Genomic DNA, 22,753 nt, shown 5'->3' with positions numbered 1-22,753 from the left:
GTTTAACATATTACTTGCTCATTTGTCTTAATTTACATTAAGAAATATAATTATATATATAATATATAATTATATATTAATATACAATATATATTATAATATAATATATAATTATATTAATATATATAATATATAATTATATTAATATATATGATTATATCAATATATATAATTATATCATATAGTACATATATATATAATATATTAAATATATTATATATATATATATATATTAAAATAGTTTTAATTATTGCATTATTAAAATCGAAAATGCTTATTAAAATTGCATTATATACATTAGTAAATTACAATAATTTAGGAATAATGGCATGTATTTAATCTACCAAATAAGCAAGTAATTGCGTAGAATAAAAATATTTTGAAAGTTTTACGTAAATTACCTTCTACTGATGCAGCGTGCTCGATTTCTTTTATTTGTAGTTGTAAACCCATTTTCAGCAGAAAAATGTCACATTGTATGCTAAATCTTACGTTTTACGTTTTATTGATCGATTGATTCGTATACTATTCTTACGCACTCACATATGTATCGAAAAAGTAATTGAAAATATATAAAGACGAAGTAATGAAAAAAATCTCAGTCACGAGTCATCATATATCCTATATCCACTTTGCTTTATGGTTATGTGCTCACTAGAGTGCATATCCTCAATACTTGAAAAATTGACTCGTATATTGATATGAAAAAATTTCAATAATAAATTCGAAATAAATTATAATTATTTTCAAAATTTCTCTCTCTCTTTTTTTTTAGCACCCTGAAAACATCAAATGGATGTGCCACAAAATAGGGATTATGACGTCATAAGACGAGTGTGCGATCTATCACTGTCTTGTGATTCGTGATACAATCGCTAGTGTGATACGGCCTTAAAGTGGCGCAAACTTCAGACGATACGAGCGCTAGGTAAAGTCCCGGGTCAATTTTTGTCAACCTTTTTTTTTTCTCGTTGGCGCTATTGTGAATTGTGACGTTCTTTCGCTTCGTGTTCTTCCACTGTTTCTTGCGTCACGAGGAGCACCGAGTTTCCGTTGCCGAGACGTCGGAGTTCCTCCGGATGTCTTTCGAAAGGCGATAACCGCGCGAAATTCTCGAGGCAGAACAATCTCCGGTCGACGAGGAGGAAAATTCCAACGACTTGTCAAAGCGATAACAAGCAACGTCATCGCAACGTCGACATGGATTTATTGTTCTTCTCGTCTATAGACGATGCCACGAAATCATGGCTCGACACTCTGCATCGGATGTGGGCGCTATGTAAGGACACGATTTTTTTGCCACGTACCATTTTTTGTCGCAAAACGCACGAAGGCTCTCGTGCTCGATGTCCGCAAAATCAGGAAAGTGGATTATAATTAAGCGTCAGGCGCGACAAACGAAGCGCAGATTCTTTTTCTTACCCTGAGATTTATTGATTATTTCGATAAATGTCGTATATATTTCGCTTTCTTCAGTGGACCATCGACTGCAACTATTAAACAAAATATAAGACAAAGACGTGGAATATAAAATATAATAGTTGACATATATAAAAATACATACGTACATTGTGTGTGGATTTAAAAAAGAGTGCACGAGTTTTTCTGAGACTTCAGCAATCTGTATGACAGATGATTGCAAGTGGATTCCGAGGAAAGAATTACATGGCGATGGATGTTTGGAATATAATGTCAGCGAAAAATTCTTTAAACTACAGTTTTAAAGAAGAAGTGACTCAGCACACATCCAAAGATACCGAGAACCATACAAATTGAAACATAACTGACGGTTTATTAGAAAGTACTTAACGTTGATTACATGACATTACATGTGTCAACAAACATGAGCACTGTCAACATTTTTTTGTAAGTTTATATAATGTCGACAACAAGCACCAAGATTGCTGCGGTCATGGAAGGACACGAGCATTCTTTAAATTTATTGTTTAATAATTGCTGATAATCTCCAATCAAGAGACTAAAACGATCTCAAATAATTAATGTCATTAAAAGAAAAAGAATATGCACTTTGTTTACAATACCCAATTTGTAATTAGCTCGTTTTCCTGATTTTGTAATCAAGCATTAATTACGCATGTATTAATTGATAATTGAATCAATTATAGGGAAGAAGTGCGATGGTGTTAGTAAAACATTAACGGATTACTTTGAAACGGCACCGAATCCATATCTCAGCACACTGAGAATCCTCGTCAACACCTCTGACTTTGATCACATGACAAACAGCAAATCTCTTGCATTTGCAGGTTTTTACTTTTCAATTATTAATTCCTTTTGCAATGTGTATGATTGTAATTTCTTTATTCAAAATACATTTACATAATATAGAAAATAAATTAAATATATTTCATATTTATTTATATTACACAGATACACCTCCAATGATTTTGAGCTTGATAGTTATATCTTCTAAAAACAATATGCAGATTAAAATCAAAGTTAATTATCTTGATCTGTACAACATATATCAAAGTCAAGGAGATATATTCTGTAAATAATTATCAAATTATTTCCTGAAATAATTTGAAACAATATTTCCAAGTTTTTTTTCAAAATTAAGATTCCTTTGAAATTAAATTACTTTGTTACTTTGTACCATATATTTTGCATTTTGTATATTCTTTGAAACTTAAATTATTTTGTTCATGTTACAGTGATAGAAGAATTTTCAAATTGGATAGAAGAGAGAAAAGAAGGTTATAAGGAATTTCTTGTTCCTGATTTGAAACTAGCAGTTTTCAAATTAATAATGCAAAAAAATATGAAACAAATGCTACTAATTAAGAAGGTGTCTACCATATATGATTTCGTGGAACATAAAGATATGTTTTTACCAACGATAAAAGTATGCCATCAAAAATTAATAATTTTTGTACAATATTCATATATGTATATGTGTGTATATATATATATATATTTTTTTTTTTATAGGATATGATACGAGAGAAAGAATATAAGGAGGCTGCACAATATGCTGCAATGTTACAATTGCAGAGCCATTTTATGAATCCAGAAATATTGTTATTACCACTTATATTACAAAATAAGTTACAAATAGTTGACGAATTTCTAGTTGACTGCCCAGAGGTTCAAAAAGCCTTGACGACTTATTTAGATAATTTGATAGCACCAGGAAAAAATGTACAAATCATATTAGACCGATTTAGCGAGTGAGTGATTATGTATTCATTCACATATACAAAATTTTGATCTTATTATTAGTTAATCGAGATTTTCATTGAAGTGAATCTTTTCAGAGAAAATGATATTCCAGAAGTTAAGATATCGTTAACACAAGTTCGTCCGATAACTAAGCTTATTGCACGTCTAATAAAACAGTACAATTTGTCGCCTGATGTATGTCCACATTTGAATACAAAACGAAACGAGGGAGCATTGCAGTTTCTTATACATAAACGTTATGTAGATGGTAGCTTGAGTAAGTATCCAGTTTTTACAATTATTTAAGGTCATCTTGTGGAAATTATATATATATATATATATATATATATATATATATATATATAATCTTTTATATGCTTCTTTTATTGCAGATGTTGCCAGTTGGAGAGAGATGGTAAGGGAGGCAATAGGAAATGATGACAAATTACAAAGGGAATTACTTCTTATGTTAATTAATACCAATGATACACAAGAAGGTTTATATTGGGCAAAGGAATATAAAATACCTAGACAGGAATGGCCGTGGATGATAGTGCATGCAGAAGGAGAAGAAGGTGCGCAAGGTAATGCTCTACAATTTGTTTTTACATTTGCGTTTTGAGCAATATCTATAATATTGTAGGTTTTCACGAACGAGAAAAAGTCTCGAAGTTTCTGTACTATGATCATCAATCTTGTCAACTAAAACTTAAGCCTCTCAATAATTTAAACGACTAATAAGAACCAAACACGGATGGTGTGCGTCAGTTTCAAGAAAGAATTAATTTTCGTTGAAACTGATTATTTGTGCACAGGGCATCAATTTTCCTTGATTTGATACCAAGAAATTAAGAATTGAGATTAATTTCTCCCCATTTGGTTCTTATTAGCCTACACTTAAATTTAAAATATGTATATTAATCTTGTCATTAAGTCATTCGAGTCTACACCTGATACTTTATTGCTCGCTCTTGCATATCTTTTTCATTACTTTATACTTTATAGGAGTAAATGATGGAGCTTCTACAAGTAGAGATGAAAATTGGGAACCAATTGAAGATAATATAAATTATCATGTCTTAAAATTACCAAGAGAATGCATTACTGTAGTGGATAATGGACGTTTATTTGAAGAATTCCTTGATAATGGATTGAGAAATATTACTGTAGTTGGAATTGACTTGGAGTGGAAACCTAGTTTTGGTAATAAAATTTGAGAACACAAAGCAAAAGCATAAAATAATTTACAATATATTTCCATATGAATTTTTTATATGTATTGTTATGCACAGGAACTAAACAACCAGAGTTAGCGCTTATCCAAGTAGCTACTGAGGATAATGTTTATATCCTGGATGTGACTACTCTTGGTAATGAATTGCCTGAACTTTGGGCTGAACTTGGTCTTATGTTACTCGGAAATAAAAATATTGTTAAAATTGGTAAGTACTTTTTCTAATATTTGAAATAGTAGTTTGTCTATATTATTTTATATAGCTATATATCTGTAATACACACACATATATTTTTTTTAAATATATATATATATTAAAAGAAAAAAATATATATATAATTTTTTTAAATATTTGACATTCAAATCAAACAATTAATATCACTATATGATAGATTTTTATGATCACTAAAAACAATATAAATATTAGTATTAAAATTAAAATCATAATGTACATTATCACAGGATTTGGAATAGCACACGACATGACAGTGATACGCAATAGTATACCTATACTATCGTCCACTAAAACACATGGCCAAGGATATCTCGATTTGATGATTTTATGGAGAAAATTAACGGAAGATTACAACTTTATTTTTCCGTACAAGGGTGACCCAAACTTCACGAACAAGAGTTTAAGTAAACTTGTGGAATTATGTTTTGGACAAAGATTGGACAAGTCTAATCAGTTCTCAAATTGGGAGCTAAGACCTCTTAGGGAAAGTCAAATAATATATGCTGGTTGGTAATCTCTCTTTTCTAATTATGTAATGCATTTCCATGTAATTAATATATATATGTTTTATATAACAGCATTGGATGCTTATTGTTTATTGGAAATATATAAAGTACTAGCGGATTATTCAGCAGATATGGATATACCGTTTGAAGATATTTGTGCTGAAATACAGCATATTCCACAGGCACATAAAAAACCTAGTATGAATAAAACCACACATAAGGTATAAATTACAGAAAATTATTTTAATATTGTTTTTTTTTTTTAAATATAATAGACAATAGACAACGTTTTTTGCTGAAAGAAGACATTGTATATTTTTGTAATTTTTATATATATGTAACAGACAGATGCACTTTGGATGTGCTATTATGTGATTATTTATATGAGAATAAATATTGTTTAAAATACTATATACATATTGATTCAGTTATGTACTCCTTATGTGTATGTATTATATGTATCAAGACATCAAACTATTTTACAGAAACCTACGTATTCAAATCCAACAATGCCTGATAGAGGCAACGAGAATTATCGCGCGAAAACAGGAGCTTCACCAAAGTACGAAACAGCGCCTAAATACAAACCTGCGCCCAAACAGGGATATCATAAGCAGAATAAATCTGCAAATGTTGGAATACTTAAAGTAGCTAATGATGGAAGACACAATAACCAAAAAAGATATAACAATCATGATAATCAGAATCGGGACAGATGCGCACGTCTTGGAGTAATTCGGATAACTAATGATAACTCAAGGACCAAAGGAGTGAGTAGTAACCAAAGGAAATGTGACGATTACGATAATTACAATCAGAACAGATATGCACACCTTGGAATGATGCGAGCAGCTAACGATGAAAAATACGAGAATCAAAAGAGATATGATAACTACGAGAATTATAATAGATTCGACAACCACGAGAATCATAATAGACACGATCACCCGAACAGATATGGTAATCAAAGTAGACGCGATAATTATAATAAATACGACAAACAGGTCGGTAGACGGGAGGATGTTCAGAGTAGATTTCGGGACAAGTTTGGCATGAATGAACCCAGAGTGCAACGGCAACATCACGAGAACCCGGTCGCCGCGCATACGTGGCGCGTTGTATGCGACTCGATGTTGGGCGGCTTGAGCAGCAAATTACGGATGTGCGGCGTAGACTGCGTACACGTCTTGTTTGATCAGGGTGGAGACGATTCCGCCAGATTGGCAATGCGTGAAAACAGGATTCTGTTGACGCGTAATAAAAACTGCGAAAGAGTAAGATCCGCTTTACTATGTTTGTCATAGCCTGTTAATGTATCATCACCTATTACAACTGTTTTATTATATATTGCAGTTCAAGCAGTATCTACCACTGGAGAACTGCTACAGGATAATGGCCGACACCCCTGACAATCAATTGCGCGAAGTCCTACGTCATTTCAGTATCGTTGTCACACAGAATGACATTTTCAGCCGATGTCAAATTTGTAATTGCGACGAATTCGTCAAAGTCCCGAAGCAATTAATGGACGATCTTGTGCAAAGGTATGCTATTTTCGATTTGTTGTTTACAATCTTTTCTCCCTCTTTCAATTTTATATGATATATAACAAAAGCGACGATTTTGTTTTCGCGTTTCAGCTTCGTAAAAATTATAAGAAAGAACAATTATCGAGTGCTGCCCAATCAAGCCAACGGCGCAGGCATTGACGACGATAGCTCGAGCGACGATTTCGAACTCGCCCGGAATCCGAACAATTATTTCACAAACAGCGAGCATCGCACCTGGCGTCTGTCCGTAGACACTATCGACGTCGCCACATGTACAACGAGATACCAAATGCGAATACAAATCGACAAGGTTCCACTGAATGTACTGAAGAATGTACAGGTCTTTTATATCTGCGAGCACTGCGGCAAGATATATTGGGATGGTTCGCACTTGGAGCGAGCTCTAAACGGTGTTATCACAGATTTAATCATTAAATCTTTGATGCAGTAAGTATTAACATTAAATGTGATACAAAAAAAAAACTCGAAGATTCCTGCTCAAAGAATTAAGACAAAGGGCAGAAAAAGAATCAAAATGGTCCATAGTTTGAAAAACTTCGAGTAATAATTGTTCCTAGAATTTACGCGGCGCCAATATCGAGTATGTGATATTGTCACGCTTATTAAGGCTCCCGGCTCCTTGCCGACCATGTCGAAATCGTGACGTCAGAGGCGAGAAAACACACGCTAAAATTTCTTAGATGCCATTTCGAAATAAAAAAATATTTCGATGAAACAGCACTTCAGATGGCTTTAGCACACTCATAAAAAATCCCGAAAACTATCCTTTCCCCTTTATATAATCAATCAACAGCTGTAAAATGTAATATTATGAAGCCCAGTCCGTCTGGTCTTTGCACATGCGCAGTCATTCCGCATGTCAAAGTCTGATATCTCAATCATTTTACAGATGTTGATTGATTATAAAGGGAAAAGGATAGTTTTCGGGGTTTTTTAAGAGTGTGCTAAAGCCATCTGAAGTGCTGTTTAATCGAAATATCTTTTCATTAAAAAATGGCATCTAAGAATTTTCAGCGTGTGCTTTCTCGCCTCTGACGTCACAATCCAATATGGCCGCGGTGAGCACCCAGGAGCCTTAAAGCGCTACACATCTGATCGTATTAATATTTGCGACGTAAACAAACATATATATATTCTTTGTCGATATATCGTTACCGTTCTTTCTTGTATTTTTAAGACATCTTATATTTTATTGATTTTAATTCATTTTAAATATATACATATATATATATACTATGTATACACACTCTAAATTATATATACTACATATTATATAGTATAGATATACTATGTAATATATAGTATATGTATTACAGAGTGAAATCGCGGCATAAATAATATAATCTTAATCTGATAAAATCGATTTGTATATCGTATAATAGTTACAATGCCATAGATTTTTCTTTAAGTTACTCTGTTATAATTAAATTAATATTATATAAAATATTATAATCGCCGCTGTCATTAGCATAGGTTGTTAAACAATCTAAAAAGTTTATTAGATTTCTATCATTTTTAAAATCGATAACGAGATTTAAGATGCAGATTGATTATTGATTGATGAGGACCACAAACACAATTGTATTGCGTGATGTAATTCCTGATATATGATGACTGCATATTTGAGATTGCATGATATTCTCTTCCATTAATGAGCGAATCAAATGCATGTATGCCAAGTACTCAATGTATCAACTTCGTTGCACATTTGTATTCTTGCAACTATCTTTGTAACGAAAAAGACAAATATCTTTGTAACAAAAAAGCAAAGATGCCCATAGAGTACAAGAGATAATGTTATTCTGATTTTTTAAAATATATATTTTAATTATTCATATAACTAATATATTTACATAGAAAAACGCGTATCTATTTTATATTGAAAAAAAAAAGATAAATGTTAACAAAATAAAAAAAAAGTATACATTGTGATGCATTCTAAATTTAACAAATTTTTAAATTTAAATTTTATATATTTTTCACAGGCTGCGCGTCTTAGCAAATTTTTGTGTGTTTTTACTTAAATGTCGAAATAAAAGCTATACTTCTTCCATTCGTGTAATTTTGTTTATTCCTATTCCAATCTAAGTTAACATAATAATGAATATGATAATATAAGATGTACATAGATTGGAAATATGGTATGTATGAGTATATTGATAAAAACATTTACAAATATGTATTTCAAATAATTTACGAGAAAAATCAAAGTTTTCAATATTGACGTTTTATATCTCATACCAACCTTCCTTTATACAATATAAATATCTACAAAACATTTTTAATCTATTATTTTACTATACTGTTGCTCTCGTCTATCGACGGGGATTCTCTAGCTGGATCAGATTTTTCAAATTCTGCTGGTTCTACAAGTCGCTTCTTCCCAAACGGCGGCGGCCCGATTAACTTTTCCACGTCATCATATGTCAACGTTTCCTTTTCTAATAGAGCTTCCGCGAGCTGGAAGTCGATAGAAATATTTTATATACCGTGAAATAATACACCTATATAACTCCAAGCATATATACTTTGATAAAATATACATACTTTATCCAATTTATCTTTGTTATCCAGAAGCAATTGTCGGGTTCGTTCGTATGCTTCTCCTATTATTCTCCTCACTTCCGCATCCATTAGATTCGCCAATTTTTTACTATATGGTTTTTTATTTTTCTAGAAGAGGAAGGACATTGTATACACACATTGCTCTTAAACGCGACAAATGACTTGCGAAGTTATTGTTTCATACACGTACCGGGTCGGTGACCTCTTCATTGAAAGAAACTAAACCCACGGCCGGACTCATTCCAAATTGTTGGACCTGAAGGTACGCTGTTTTCGTCACTTTCTTCAAGTCGTTCTCGGCGCCCGTCGAGATCTTGTCGAACGTTATGTATTCCGCTACTCGACCGCCCAGCATCATACACATTCGTTCGAAGAGTTCCTCTCCGCTGTGGAGTTTCTGATCAGATTGAGTGTATTGTGCAAATCCCAGACTGAGATTGGTTCGTGGGACTATCGTCACTTTGAGCAACGCGTCTGTGTGTTCCAGCAACCAGCCCACTAGCGCGTGACCGGCCTCGTGGTAGGCGACGACACGTTTCGTAGACGGAGTCAACGGATTGTTTCTTTTCGTTATGCCACCGATCGTTCTGTCGACCGCGTACATGAGATCGCTGCTGTCGACCTGTTTTTTCTTATCTCTCGCGGCGTGTAATGCTGCTTCGTTGCAAACGTTCGCGATATCAGCGCCTGGAAAGAAAAAAATTTTATATATAACTGGCAAAGTTTTTTAATAAAACATTGTCCGTTGAATCGATTTAAAAGAATACCGCTGAATCCAGGTGTAAGGTAAGCCAGGTATCCCGAATATTTTGAAGGGTCGCTTCGTAAAGATATCTTCTTGAGATGAGTCTCGAAGATTTGTTGTCTCTCCTCTAAAGTAGGAAGATCGATCAAGATGTGTCTGTCGAATCTGCCAGGTCTCAGTAACGCCTTATCCAATACATCCGCCCTGTTCGTTGAAGCCAATATAATAACATCCTCCTTCGCTATCATTCCGTCCATTTCTACTAAAAGCTGATTCAACGTTCGTTCAGACTCGCTGTTGGAAATTCCGAGCGAGCTGTCTGAACGTTTTCTGCCAATTGCATCAATTTCGTCGATGTATATGATACTCGGTGCTCTATGGAAAGTTTTATTAAGGCGCAAATATTAATATTATTAAAATACATATATTAAAAAAAATACACAATAGAGCATCAAACCTTTTTTTCGCCTCTTTGAATAGATCTCTAACTCGAGCCGCACCCAAACCACCGAAAACTTCGATAAATTCACAGCCATTCATGGATAGGAAGGGAACACTTGCCTCGGTCGCCACAGCTTTAGCTAATAATGTTTTACCGCAACCAGGAGGTCCCAGAAGCAAGGCGCCTGAAAATGCAATTACACATGTCCGATTTTATAGTATAAACTAAGAAATGTTGATAATTTTCCATATACATATAGGCATACCTTGTGGCACTTTGGCGCCAAGTATCTTGTAACGTTCTGGATGTTTGAGATAATCGACAAATTCCATCACTTCTATCTTAGCTTCCCTCAATCCTGCTACATCTGAAAAGTGTACACCCTTACCCTTTCCCATTAACGGTTCGACCAACGTGAATTTCGCTTGTTTCATCTGCGAAATAATCTCAAAGGGTTTGAAAGAGAAACGTTTTCTCACGAAAGTGAAGATACCGAAAGCCACCAGTGAGAAAAGCAAGAGACTTAGGCCGATCGCTAAGTATCCTACTTTTCTTTCGTAAATCACTTGTACTTCTTGACCTAAAAAATTTTTTAAAAATATAAAAGATGGAATCTCCAATGTACACTGCTTATTACCACATTGCAAATTGATTTTACCCACCAGCCTTTATGCCAAGATCTTTCTCCACCTTCCTCAACTTTTCTTCGAAATTTTCAATGTTTGGCACAACCATGTGATATCTTTTATACGGACTCCTCCTTCCCTTGATAATGGCACCCTCGTGTACCACGATTATAACATAATCGATAGTGGGGTTCACAATAATCGCCTCAACTTCTCCTTTGCTCAGCATATGATACACAAATTCATTCCAGGAGACGGAAGCTGCAGGCTATTCGCAAACATTGCTTACAAACAAGTAGTAAATAAAAATCTCGCATCTTCAATTTGTAATGATTTCTGTGTAAAACAGCAGTCGACAAAAACTCACTTCTGTACTTCTTGATGTGTCTATCTGATACTTCAATGCGACTAAGAAAACATATAACAATATAAAGCACATAGAGAGCTTACGAAGAAACGCTTTCATCTGTTCATCGTTATCAGGCTGTTTGTCATTTTTTTCAGGATTCGATTCCTTTGAAGATTGCTTATTGGACCTACTACACGTTGTGTTAAAATATCTGACATTATCGAATCTCGGGGCAAGGGTAAACCTGCTGCCGCGCAAGAGTGCAGTTTGTATGGCGTGAAATTCCTTACGTATCTTCTTGTAGACCTGAAAACAAACACACTTACATCGATGACATTTCCTTGTAAAATATAATTACCATTCAATTCATCAATACATTATATACAGAGGGATATATTATGAATTAATAAAAATTAATCTTATTAATTAAGCTTAATAAAAAATTAATTGCTGTTAAACTTTAATCAAAAGTTAGTTTTAATCAAAAGTTAATCTAATTAAATACGAAATGTGAATAGGAGTCGGAAGAAGGTGTCACAAACCAGAGGATACTTGCGTGATAAGACAAGGGGAGAGATAACCTATGCGGGCAAATCGAGTGCTTGACGTCGAGCAGGATCCTCTCCCTCGGGAGATAAATGTTCTTCGGTGGGAAATGAAATATCCGGCTGGACGCAACATAGTGCCGCCTCGAGCACTTGGTCAGACTCTGCATAATTTCAGATTTCGAAGCTCAAATCGCAAACAAACTCGCGCGTGTAGCGCAATTCGCGCGTGTGTGCGAATCATATGATCCGATCGCGATCGCATATGATACTTGCCCCGAAACTACATACGTATACGTATGTATAGCGATGCGACTCTCCCGCTGTCATCGGCTCCTCCTGACAGCCGAGACCGGCGAAACAGCTGATGCCTACGGAGCCTCCTGATTGGTCGGTCTAGGGAAAAACCCTAGAAGCACCGATCGTCGTTGGCGGTGAGACAATTCCATTGCGAACGAACGGAATCCCATCTAGGTATATTGAAAAATTAATGCCCGACACGCAACGGCCAGATGGCAGCGCCGAAGCTGCCCAGAGGAAAGAGATGTATGGAAGTTTCCCCCCTCCCTTCAGCCCCCCGTCGTACTCGCCAGCCGCCATAGGACCCACGGAAATCTGCTCGAGATACTCGATGAGATTCGGGTGAGTTTATTCTGTTAATAATTCCTCTTCAGATACGTGTGAATTCACGACCCAATTATTTGACACTTGGACGAGCGCGTTCCGTGGAGTTTCGCGAGGATCATCGTCCGACCGGTCGTCAACGCGAATGACAGTTTTGCGGTTACACCGTGAGACCCCATAACACTCTTTTCCGTCTTGTACCGAGGAAGAGACGGAATTTGCACGGTGACAGTTCGTTGTGTAAATTCGACGGCGATTCGCGCGATCATCGTTCCTGCCCTAGACACGATTACCTCGCTCGCTTTTCGAGTCTCGCGATTGATATTTGGTTCCCCCCCGCCCGAATACTCCGTTAAAATATCGTTACGAAAATACGGTGAATTAGGATTGTCTTCTGATATTTTGGCCATCTGCTAGATTTTGTGTTTTTTTTTATATATATATATATATATATATATATATATAATTTTTATTCTCTCTGCGGTAGGTACTTTAGCATCATCACTCCATACAATGCCTGTCTTGCATGATAGGCGGCGGATGCCTCGAAGCGACGTTATCAGACCGATTTCTACCGCCTGATCGAAGGATCATGATAGAATAGCACCTTTCGAACCGAGCCACCATTGAAAACCACTGTCGAAATGAGTGTCAGTGCTGCTGCCGAGCTGTTCCATCTGCTCGAATCCAATAAACTCGGAGAGGTGGAGGAGATCAAGAAAGTATTCCACGATCATTTCTTATGCAGTGAGTAATATGCGCACATTTTATCATGTTGGAGTAATTACATAGTACTTGCTCTCAACTACTTGAATTACATTTGCAGCAAAGGACAATTGGTTGGTAAATGGATTATTCGATTATTATCTCTCCACAAATTCCTTGAGGACTGCCGAAGTATTAGCAGGAGTTCGAGATCCGCACGACAAGCATCTATTGGATCGTTTATCAGACATTCTTTCGAAATCTGGTAATAGCGGACAGAGAATACAGGCACTCACAATGCTCGGCCATATAGCTAGACGTCAACCTACTTGGTTGTACAAGCTAGCCAATCATGCTTTATTCAGAGATCTACTTAAATTACTTAAGGTAATAATATATCTCTTTTTCCCTTTTTTTTCTTTATAGGTACATATAAACATATATGCATTAATTTTATTTTTCATTGATTTGTCAACTCCACATGTGCCTTTAGTTATTGTTACGAATCGTTTCAAACATGTATAATTTATTTATAATTAATATATACATAACTGTTTTATATGATTATTTGTTATATGATACTTGATGCACAGTTAAAATTAAATTTAAATATTAAACCATATAATATTTAAGATTTATTTCTAGAAATAACTTTATAAATATTGGAAAGAATTAGATAGATAGATAATTTTGCAAGACTGTATTTTTCAAGGTGGAGGCAGATATATTACCACTTATGAGTGCCCTACTTTTGTTAGTAATGTTGTTACCAATGTTACCTGCCGCCCTAGGGCCATATCTACCAGAAATATTTGAGGTATTCGGCCGCTTGGCCTCTTATTATTATTATCAGTCATCTTTACTTTCCCCTTCTACCCCTTTTACTTCGACCACTACAGTACCGAATGTCATCGACAAGGACCATTTGTACCTCATACATTTGCAGGTGAATATTTAACAGTCGTACATAACATAAATAAGATATATTGACAAGCTAACAAAATTTCACTTATTACCCCACCATTGTAGGTAGGATTATACAGCTTATTTCATAGACTGTATGCAATGTATCCTTGCAATTTTATATCATACCTGAAGCAACAATACATACAACGCGATCAATTGGTTACGTTTACTCATACTATTAGACCCATGTTGGATTCCGTGCGTATGCATCCTTTGCTTGTTACAGCATCCAAGGATGCAGAAATTTCAGCCACTAGGTATACATATTCGCTATATATGAGAAATAATATACCTCATGTTATGCAATGTGTCTAAGTCGTTATTTTTGTTCCGTTTAATAGATGGAAAAAGATGGAACATCACGATATCGTGATAGAATGTGGCCGTTTTACATTAGACAAATGTCGAGAGGAAATTTTAAGCGTAGTTAATGCTCGGTGCACTCCACCTCTAGGTCAGCATTATCATCTTCGTGTCTAAAAAAAAATTATGTTTTATTTATGTATATATTTATCTATGCAGATCAATCTTCCATTACTTGCGCGCCGATAAACATCTGTGGCGGAGTAACAACTGTGGAGATAAGTAATGGGGAAGATGATAAGTTCTGGTCACCCAGTATGGCGGTGCCACCGCATAGTCCGTCGTTTCAAAATACATCCCACGAGCCACGTTCTGCCCCACCGACGCCTAACAACAATAGAAGTGGTACTTCACCGCCTGAGGCTGCTATCGAAGCTACTCCTGAAACGACTCCTGTTAAGGTATATGGAAATAATCTGATTATACGCGCGTTCTCAAAAAAAAAAGAGAGAGAAATATTTCTTACATCTTATCATTTTCTGTCATCTTATGCAGGATCTACGAAAATTAACAACGAGACAAGCGCCTTTGACATCTGGCGCAGTTCGTGCTCTAAATGCATTGAGCAACAGTGCATCTTCTCGGCCATCAACACCCACTTCCATAAATTCTTCTTCTGCAATGAGAAGCATGGATATCGCAGGAAGTACGCATGGATTTCTGTCGAATAGGCTAAATAAGATTATGAGCGATAGACAAAGTGTTTTACAACTGCCGCAAAAATTAGTGAGCAATAGCGAAGAAAGTGGAAGGCTCTTAGAAATGGCGATAAGTCAAAACGGGAAGAATGATTCTGAGCAAGAAGATCAAGAGGTAATTCCAATTTATCTGATGGATTTTCTGTATCGAATAAAAAAACTAAATAGAAATTTATATATAATTTTGTAATACAGATACTGGAGATAGTTAGTTCACATGGAAATGGAACAATTGAAATGCCAAAATACGTCGAACTGAAGTCCGAAGCACGAAATGAGAAGAATACAGTTAGCGCTTTAACTGATTCGATATCGCAAAAGATTTATAAACTTCGACTGTATTCTCAACGTCATTTCTCGTCGGAGGACTCAGATTCAAATGTAGCGCACAAGGTGAGAGTATAAAAGAACTCGGAAAAATTTCCCTAAAGATCACCGAACAATACAACTGTATTTGCATCTTAACAATTATAATTGATTGAAAAAAATGCTTACGTTCTGTCACGCAGATTCGGCATTCTAAATCTTGTCCGGATATGGAAATGCAGAAAAAATGTAGCGAAGACGTAACAGATCAACCCAAATTAATAGGGACGACCAAACGCGAGGATGTCAGCATTCAAACGTGCGAGCTATTTCCGTACGAATATCTGTTCTTGGGACTGTTAGATCAGAATAGCCAAAACTTTAGCCAGGAAGGTTCCGACTCAAGACTGTCACCAATCAGCATGCTCGATCGGTATATCGAGACTTGTACAAGAGTGAATAGCTTCTCTAGCAAAACGAGTAAATATAAAATAACATACATATAACGTGTAAGGATGAGAGTATTTCTGACAAGCAAAGTGAAACACCAGCTTTTTTACAGAAACAAACGGTACCAGGCAGAGGCAAAAGAAGAAAGGAGACGAGGATGTGGAAGAGGACGGAGGAGACGATGATGGCATAGATCCAAGCTGCGCCAATCAATTACTTCAATTAATGCAAATGCAACTACAGTTTGAAAGGCAAAGACGAGAAGTCCATGCAGAACGTAATCGACGTTTGCTCGGTAAATCGAGGGACTTGCGAGCTTCGGAGGAGAATAATCTTGCTTTGGTCCGTTCAGAATTCTTTTCGTGCAATAACATTTATCAAATTCTCTACGCGCAATTAATAAATTTGATATTATTTGTTTCTTTGTAGACCGATCGATTAAAAATGGTGGAAAGAGAAGTGGAAACATTGAAAGCGCAACTGGAACATAATAAAAAGGAAGCGCACCAAGCTGAGGAACAATACAAAGAAACGGTGCACCATTGGCAAACTAAAGTATGACTTTTTCAAATATATATCCAGTTCATTTTTATGATACTGCAAGAAATTATACAAGATTGAAAGACTAATTTACTTTCGTTATGTGTACAGTGCGTCGAGGAACAACGACAGAGCCACGCGTTCAAGGAACGTTTAGAGTGTCTTGAATTGGAATTGAAAAGCGAGCAGAAAAAGGCGGCTGAAATACAGCAACAACTTCGTTCTACCGAGGCGGAACTATTCACTGCGGGGCATCAATTAAAAGCAGCTCTAAAGGCTGCGGATCGTGGTAAAGAATTGGAGCGCACTCTGGATATTATGCAGAAAAAATTCGTGCTTTTAGGAGAGGTATGCACAAATTTCGAATTTAGAAAATTATTTTAGCAAAATGTGAATTAGTTATTAAAAATTTAAGTCGAATTATATATAAAAGATCGATATTAATGTACATTATACAGGATATAATTTGAACACATCTCTCTTATTTTTGCACAGGTGCAATTAAGACTCGAAGAAAATACAAGTACTCTCTCACCGACGGTTATTAAACAAGAAGCGGCGCAGATTCAAAAGTCCTATACGGAAGAATTGAACAGTAAGCGTCCGAATGTGGAAATAGAAAAAATTAAAACGCCAGATACAAATTACATAAGTTTATCGAATTTTTTTGTAGATATTCGGCGACAATTGGAATCGCGAACATCGCACTTGGAAGCGCTGAAGGCGCGTCTGAGCGAGTTAGAAAATAAAGAGGCGCGCAAGGAGACGCAGCTGCTGGATGTGCAACGACTCTTGCAAGAAACGAAGGAGCAACACGCGTTCGAGTTGGAGGCCGTCGAATCAAAATATCGGGCGCAGGTGGAGATCAATCTGCTACTGGAAGGTCGTATACTCGAGCTTCACGGCAAATTGGAGACCGCTACGTGTTCCAACGCTTCGCCTATGGCTAATCCCGCTTCCTCAGCGTCGCCTAAAGAACGATCGCCGCCTCTCTCGACCAGTCTGGCCTCATCCAGCGAGGGTAGTCTCGCGTTCATCCATCCAGGCGGTGGGATTATCATGAACGATTGTTGCGAGACCGCGACAGGCGAGATCTCCAATCTGCAAGCTATGATAGAACCGTCGAGTAGTGCTCGAGCCACTTCGCCATCGCGCTCCCTCACTCAACGATTATCGATGCCAAAACAAGACTAAATGCTGCTGGAATAAGGCATAAACAGTTTTGTATATCTCGTATCTCGATAAAAGCGAGGGGATTTACAAAGATTATATACGTTGCGACTTACACTGGAATAATGTTGCGGTACGAACAGTACGAGAAAAGTTATTTGTAGCTTTTTATCGATAGATTTTAGGCGAGATTCGGAAGAAAGTTGCTAACTCGACTGATTGCGATCGAACAGGCACGCTCTATAACAATTTGTTATTCGGTATATCTCCGCTCTTGGAAAATGGATTCACGATGAAAATAAATGGTTGAGATATTTTGCTGACTAGTTTTGATAATTTTAATTTTTTTCTTTTTCTCTCTCTTGATTATATTATGCAGATAAAATTTTTCTTGTAGTTTTTCAATCTTCATTGCTCTTTTCATTACCTACATTTTTCTAAAGGTGCTGCAAATTGACCATTTTTCTGAATAGGGATTCCATATAAATAATGAGAAACCAATGTGATGAAATTGTCGATAATTTCAATATTCAAAATATCTAAACGTTTATCACACGATACGCGTTATTAATTTTACAATTTACGTTCTTATATTCCGTACACATACAAAACTATCAACTTGTGATACTTTTATCTCGGCAAAAATTTTAAGTTTCGTTATCTTTGGCATCATGTGAAAACACAAAGGTAAATAAACGAAAAACATAATCTAGAAAAATATATATTACAATAAAGATGATATCGTATGTGTGCGCGATATAATTTACACTTATGACATATAATACTGAATAATATATTAAATTTTCTTGTGAATATTATAAAAAGACAAAATATCACGACAAGACAAATATTTCTTTCAGCATGCAGTGCATATGCAGTGAAAGATTAATTTTGCTCAGCTTTTCAACTGTGCAATAATATTTTCGTCCCACATAAAATTTCTCTGTTAATAGGTTTGCAATTCTTGACTTATCGTCATAAGAATAGCATCATCTGGATTGGCGTAATTCGCTAAATCTGAAAAAAAAGAAAACAGGAAAACCATCATGAAATATGCAAGAGAGAAAAATGGATATAAGAAGTATTAATCAAAGTGCAAATTTATTTTTAACACATGCGATATATAGAATATTCCCAAAATTCATAATTTTGTATTGTTTTTTCTAACTTTTTAAAATATTTATGAACACAATACAATATGTTTTAATTATGAATCTCGGGCTAAAATAATGTGCCAACTCTTTATATACTTTGTTATATAATCCACATAATCGTTACTCACGACTATGGCCTTGAAATAATGGATTGGCTTTCATCTTCCTTAGTAAGAGTTCCAGCAACCAAAATATGCTCAACCATATGAGTGCACCTACTGAGAACGTTCTTAGTAGTGTAACACCTCCAAATGTGTCCATCAACCAACCACATATGAAGCTACCACTTGCCACTCCTAAAATGATAAAAGAATTACGCTCAGGCATATTAAAAAAAGACAATTTTACACGATATGGATGACTAATGACTCACCAATTCCTTCGAAGATGGCACCGACAAAGCCTTGCATAGTAGCTTTGGTACCAGATGGTGTCACTTTATCACCATAAGACACCATTGTTGGCCAACATAGACCAAACGAGGGTCCATGGAGCAATTCAAGAATTAAAAACAGCCAAGGATTTGATATAATGCTGTATGCCATAAATCTGCGACAATTACATCGATATTTTTATCATAGCACAATGTACAAATAATAAATTATACGTAATAAGATATCAAGATATTTTAATTACTCACCTGATTGCATAAACGAGCAACACGAGACTCATGACGTTCATGTGGCCGAGTTTCTTCAATACGCTGCCTGATACAAAGTTGAAGGGCAATTCTCCCAAGAAACACTGAACGCCGGTCATAAGACCCTGCAGAGTCTTAATCCACGCAATGTGAGAGCTGGTCGCTAGGTCTTCGCTGTACCAAAACAGAAAGTTCCAAATGACCGCCGTACACATCCCGGCGCCTATGCACCACCAGGCAAACACCAATACTCTCCCTTCTTTGACAACGCTCAATAGCTCCCGCAATAGTGACGGTTCATCCGTAGAGCATTCTGGATTTTTCTGTAACGATACTGCTTTCTCCCATTACCTGCCAATTTCGGATTCTTTTGATAAGTAAGAAGTATACCAAACTCTCTCTCTTCTGCATTATCTTAATTTTAATTTAATCGTGTAACTAAATATATTTAAGACTCTTGTACCTTTCTCAATGTCAGAGATACTACAAGGATATCGGCCAACATAGCTATCAGCATAATGTAAAATATACAAGTGTAGTCTTTTTCGTACTGTCCTTGGCTCCAAAGGTCCACCAGGTAGCCTGCGCCTATACCAAACCAGCCGAAACCGATGCTGCCCCACATCTTCTGCTTCCCGTAATCGTTCCTCCTCTCGTAACCTGAAGTATACGATATAAGAAAGAAGCCATTTCACAAAATCAGTATTATTTATGCGATGTTATGAATACAAACCAAGAAGATCGAAACAGATGGCATCTCCTATGCTGACCACAACGGCCATTCCGATCCAACTTATTATGGCTGCCCACAAAAATAGATGGAACTGGTAAGTAGATTGTTTTGTATCGCTGTGCGAATCCTTGGCCTCTTGTAAAAGATGATTAAATGCACTGTTGTTGTGACAGGTTGCCATGCAGTTGGTTTCCAATTGCTTTCCGCATACTGGAACATGTGTGACACCATCCAGAAACGTATGTACCTTTACATCTACGCAGTCGTTCGTCTGTAAATAATTTTTCGACAATATTATTAATGTCATTTCTCCAAAACAACGTTTCAACAAAGTTTCTCTTACGAGTAAGTCTTGATATATATCAAATTGCGCACTAAAATCAAATGTGCTGTTCATCGAAACATTCCTGCCAGATAACTCTATGTAACCATGAGGTACTCCTTCGCAGGATAACTATAAAGGAATGTTTTAACTTTTATTACATACTTTTAATACAAAAGAATAATGCATGCAATGAAAAATTATATTCAATTCATACATACCTGACAAACTGAGTTAATATGGATATTTTCTAATATTACGGCACTCAATGTTTTCTGTGAGAATTTGTTTCGTGGACAAATCTCTAGAAACGGGATATTATTGTTACAGATAAGAGTAACGCTCGCGCTCCTGTCCACATCAGGAATGAAATAAATAGAGAATAAAGCTATCGTCAAAACAACTTGGAATATCAAAAAGAAAGTCTTATGCAATCTGAATTTGTCGGCTAAGCCACCAAACAATGGTTTCGCAATTAGACCAGAAATTGGTAATACTGTATATATCATGCCGACTAATGTCCCAGAGAAGCCCAATTGCTTTCCAATCGTTGGCAAAAATTGTACCATTGGTGCAGTCGCTGCAAATAAACGAGACCAATCAATACAAAATGCAAGAGACATTTGTATAAAAATATAGAAACGAAGAAATGAGACTCACCAGCATTGTAAAGAAAATAATGTGACTTCATAGGCGCCAATTCCTTATTTATGTTTTCCAACATGTTTGTTGCAGTTTGTACGATCAATTAGTGATATTCTTGATTTATACTGTTTTTTTTATCTGCAATAAAATAAAAAGAAATTGTGTAACAATGTCATCATTGCGTGTGTTTTGAAACTGGATCAGGAACAAATTCGCTCAGTCACGTAAAATATTCTCACGCAACAACGTTCTCTATATTTTCAAGACTAGCACTGGACGATTATCTTATTTTATTATATTTATATAAAGCGGCGAGTTATACGGCCCATTGTATGTACCAACGTGGGAATTACATGTAGCACGCTTGAAATGTAAAGCCGTTCATTCATTTATCGAAAAATAAGAAAGAGCCAGGAGAAGCGAATTTTACCTCGAACGCGCAACGTGCTGACAAATCTCGGGCTAATAGAGTACGTAATAAAGTTCACCATCTCACGCGCGAGATGTTGCTTAACCAAAACCCTCTCTATCGCTTGCGCGAGTCCCTCTTGCACTTTGTTCACCGACCCGTCATCCGCCACTCGTGAATCGAGATCCTATCACCCTGTCACTGTCAGCTGCTTATGCGCACGTATACTTTGCAGCATCGTATGAATCACGAGACAGAGATAAGAAATATAGATACAGGCACTTTGGCGGTCTTTTTTTTATCAGTCCGTTACGCAATTTTATCTGTAGGATTTTATATCTCATATATAGATATGTCTTGATTATATCAACCGGTTTATGAACCTCGCAAAGATCCACTTGATTGCGCGGATATTTAAACTCATTATATAGCGAGTTTTTCGTACAAATATGTATACGTTGCATCTTTATTGCAGATTCTTCTTCAATTACGTGTCCCATTAAAAGTCGCTGTCAGCTGATTATTATTGTTACTAGGCTGCCTGTTCCGTGTCTGTTATCATCTATTATACGTAACATATATGTGAATTATAGATTTCAGAATACTGGAAAATTACCGCTGCAATATATAGATGTAACTTTAATTATATGCGATAAAGGATAAGAGTACGATGTCCTGCGAATTAGAGATGTGTAAAAAAAAATATTATATAATGGCTACACAAAAAACTGGTTTATATTTTTAGTTTTGCGCGTTTAAAATAAATCAGATGCATGTGCTCTATACTCTATATATATAAAAAAATAGAAAAAAGAAACCTGTTTTCTTTTTTAACTTTTAACATATACTGTTTCAGAATTTACTTTTTTTATTCGTCCTGTAAAACCTGAATGTTAAAAATGTTAAAAAAAAATACATAAAAAAACATGTTTTATTTTTATTTAATATGTCAAGGTTTTGCTTTTTTTTTTTTTTTTTAAATATATATGAAAATTGAAATACATATTAACAAGATATAACATATAAA

At 35.7% G+C, this 22,753-nt stretch overlaps 4 protein-coding genes across 7 annotated transcripts; 2 read left to right on the top strand and 2 right to left on the bottom strand.

The window, feature by feature from the left end:
• Nucleotides 1-998: 998 nt before the first annotated feature.
• On the top strand, nt 999-8,782 carry Nbr (exonuclease mut-7 homolog). Of its 2 annotated transcripts, none has more exons than XM_083056402.1 (13): nt 999-1,279; nt 2,127-2,267; nt 2,676-2,866; nt 2,953-3,191; nt 3,279-3,460; nt 3,576-3,767; nt 4,189-4,386; nt 4,476-4,625; nt 4,880-5,158; nt 5,231-5,379; nt 5,644-6,432; nt 6,512-6,702; nt 6,799-8,782. In XM_083056402.1, exons 1-13 carry the CDS (start codon nt 1,201-1,203, stop codon nt 7,157-7,159), a joined length of 3,141 nt encoding a protein of 1,046 aa, XP_082912528.1. In that variant the 5' UTR covers nt 999-1,200; the 3' UTR covers nt 7,160-8,782. The 2 variants fall into 2 exon arrangements, with proteins under 2 accessions (XP_082912528.1, XP_082912529.1); XM_083056403.1 differs by lacking the exon at nt 999-1,279 and adding an exon at nt 1,427-1,866.
• On the bottom strand, nt 8,783-12,273 carry Spg7 (SPG7 matrix AAA peptidase subunit, paraplegin). 2 transcript variants are annotated; one of them, XM_083056404.1, is made up of 9 exons: nt 12,013-12,273; nt 11,475-11,762; nt 11,144-11,375; nt 10,747-11,061; nt 10,497-10,665; nt 10,062-10,414; nt 9,485-9,981; nt 9,277-9,402; nt 8,783-9,189 (listed from the first exon to the last, which is right to left on the bottom strand). In XM_083056404.1, the coding sequence occupies exons 1-9, from the start codon at nt 12,169-12,171 to the stop codon at nt 9,019-9,021; spliced, it is 2,310 nt and encodes a 769-aa protein (XP_082912530.1). In that variant the 5' UTR covers nt 12,172-12,273; the 3' UTR covers nt 8,783-9,018. The 2 variants fall into 2 exon arrangements, with proteins under 2 accessions (XP_082912530.1, XP_082912531.1); XM_083056405.1 differs by having other exon boundaries at nt 11,999-12,118.
• A 241-nt stretch (nt 12,274-12,514) lies between these two features.
• Nucleotides 12,515-18,146, top strand: Tsc1 (tuberous sclerosis 1 protein hamartin). Its single transcript, XM_083056140.1, has 15 exons — nt 12,515-12,643; nt 13,113-13,372; nt 13,452-13,717; nt 14,043-14,276; nt 14,360-14,553; nt 14,638-14,750; nt 14,819-15,060; nt 15,155-15,472; nt 15,553-15,750; nt 15,867-16,143; nt 16,226-16,455; nt 16,543-16,668; nt 16,765-17,001; nt 17,149-17,248; nt 17,327-18,146. The coding sequence occupies exons 2-15, from the start codon at nt 13,270-13,272 to the stop codon at nt 17,845-17,847; spliced, it is 3,159 nt and encodes a 1,052-aa protein (XP_082912266.1). The 5' UTR covers nt 12,515-12,643; nt 13,113-13,269; the 3' UTR covers nt 17,848-18,146.
• A 382-nt stretch (nt 18,147-18,528) lies between these two features.
• Sugb (Sugar baby transporter) lies at nt 18,529-22,370 on the bottom strand. 2 transcript variants are annotated; one of them, XM_083056143.1, is made up of 10 exons: nt 21,748-22,370; nt 21,333-21,455; nt 20,894-21,252; nt 20,694-20,804; nt 20,351-20,621; nt 20,081-20,277; nt 19,618-19,940; nt 19,351-19,526; nt 19,074-19,273; nt 18,529-18,840 (listed from the first exon to the last, which is right to left on the bottom strand). In XM_083056143.1, exons 2-9 carry the CDS (start codon nt 21,394-21,396, stop codon nt 19,098-19,100), a joined length of 1,677 nt encoding a protein of 558 aa, XP_082912269.1. In that variant the 5' UTR covers nt 21,397-21,455; nt 21,748-22,370; the 3' UTR covers nt 18,529-18,840; nt 19,074-19,097. The 2 variants fall into 2 exon arrangements, with proteins under 2 accessions (XP_082912269.1, XP_082912267.1); XM_083056141.1 differs by having other exon boundaries at nt 19,106-19,273; nt 21,748-22,264.
• Nucleotides 22,371-22,753: the final 383 nt, after the last annotated feature.

The sequence above is a fragment of the Prenolepis imparis genome, unplaced genomic scaffold (assembly GCF_030444845.1).
Source record: "Prenolepis imparis isolate NDT839.2.m4 unplaced genomic scaffold, iyPreImpa1.0 SCAF_17, whole genome shotgun sequence".
Lineage (NCBI taxonomy): Eukaryota > Metazoa > Arthropoda > Insecta > Hymenoptera > Formicidae > Prenolepis > Prenolepis imparis.
The sequence above is the reverse complement of the archived record's forward strand: the minus strand, read 5'-3'. Positions and strand labels throughout refer to the sequence as shown.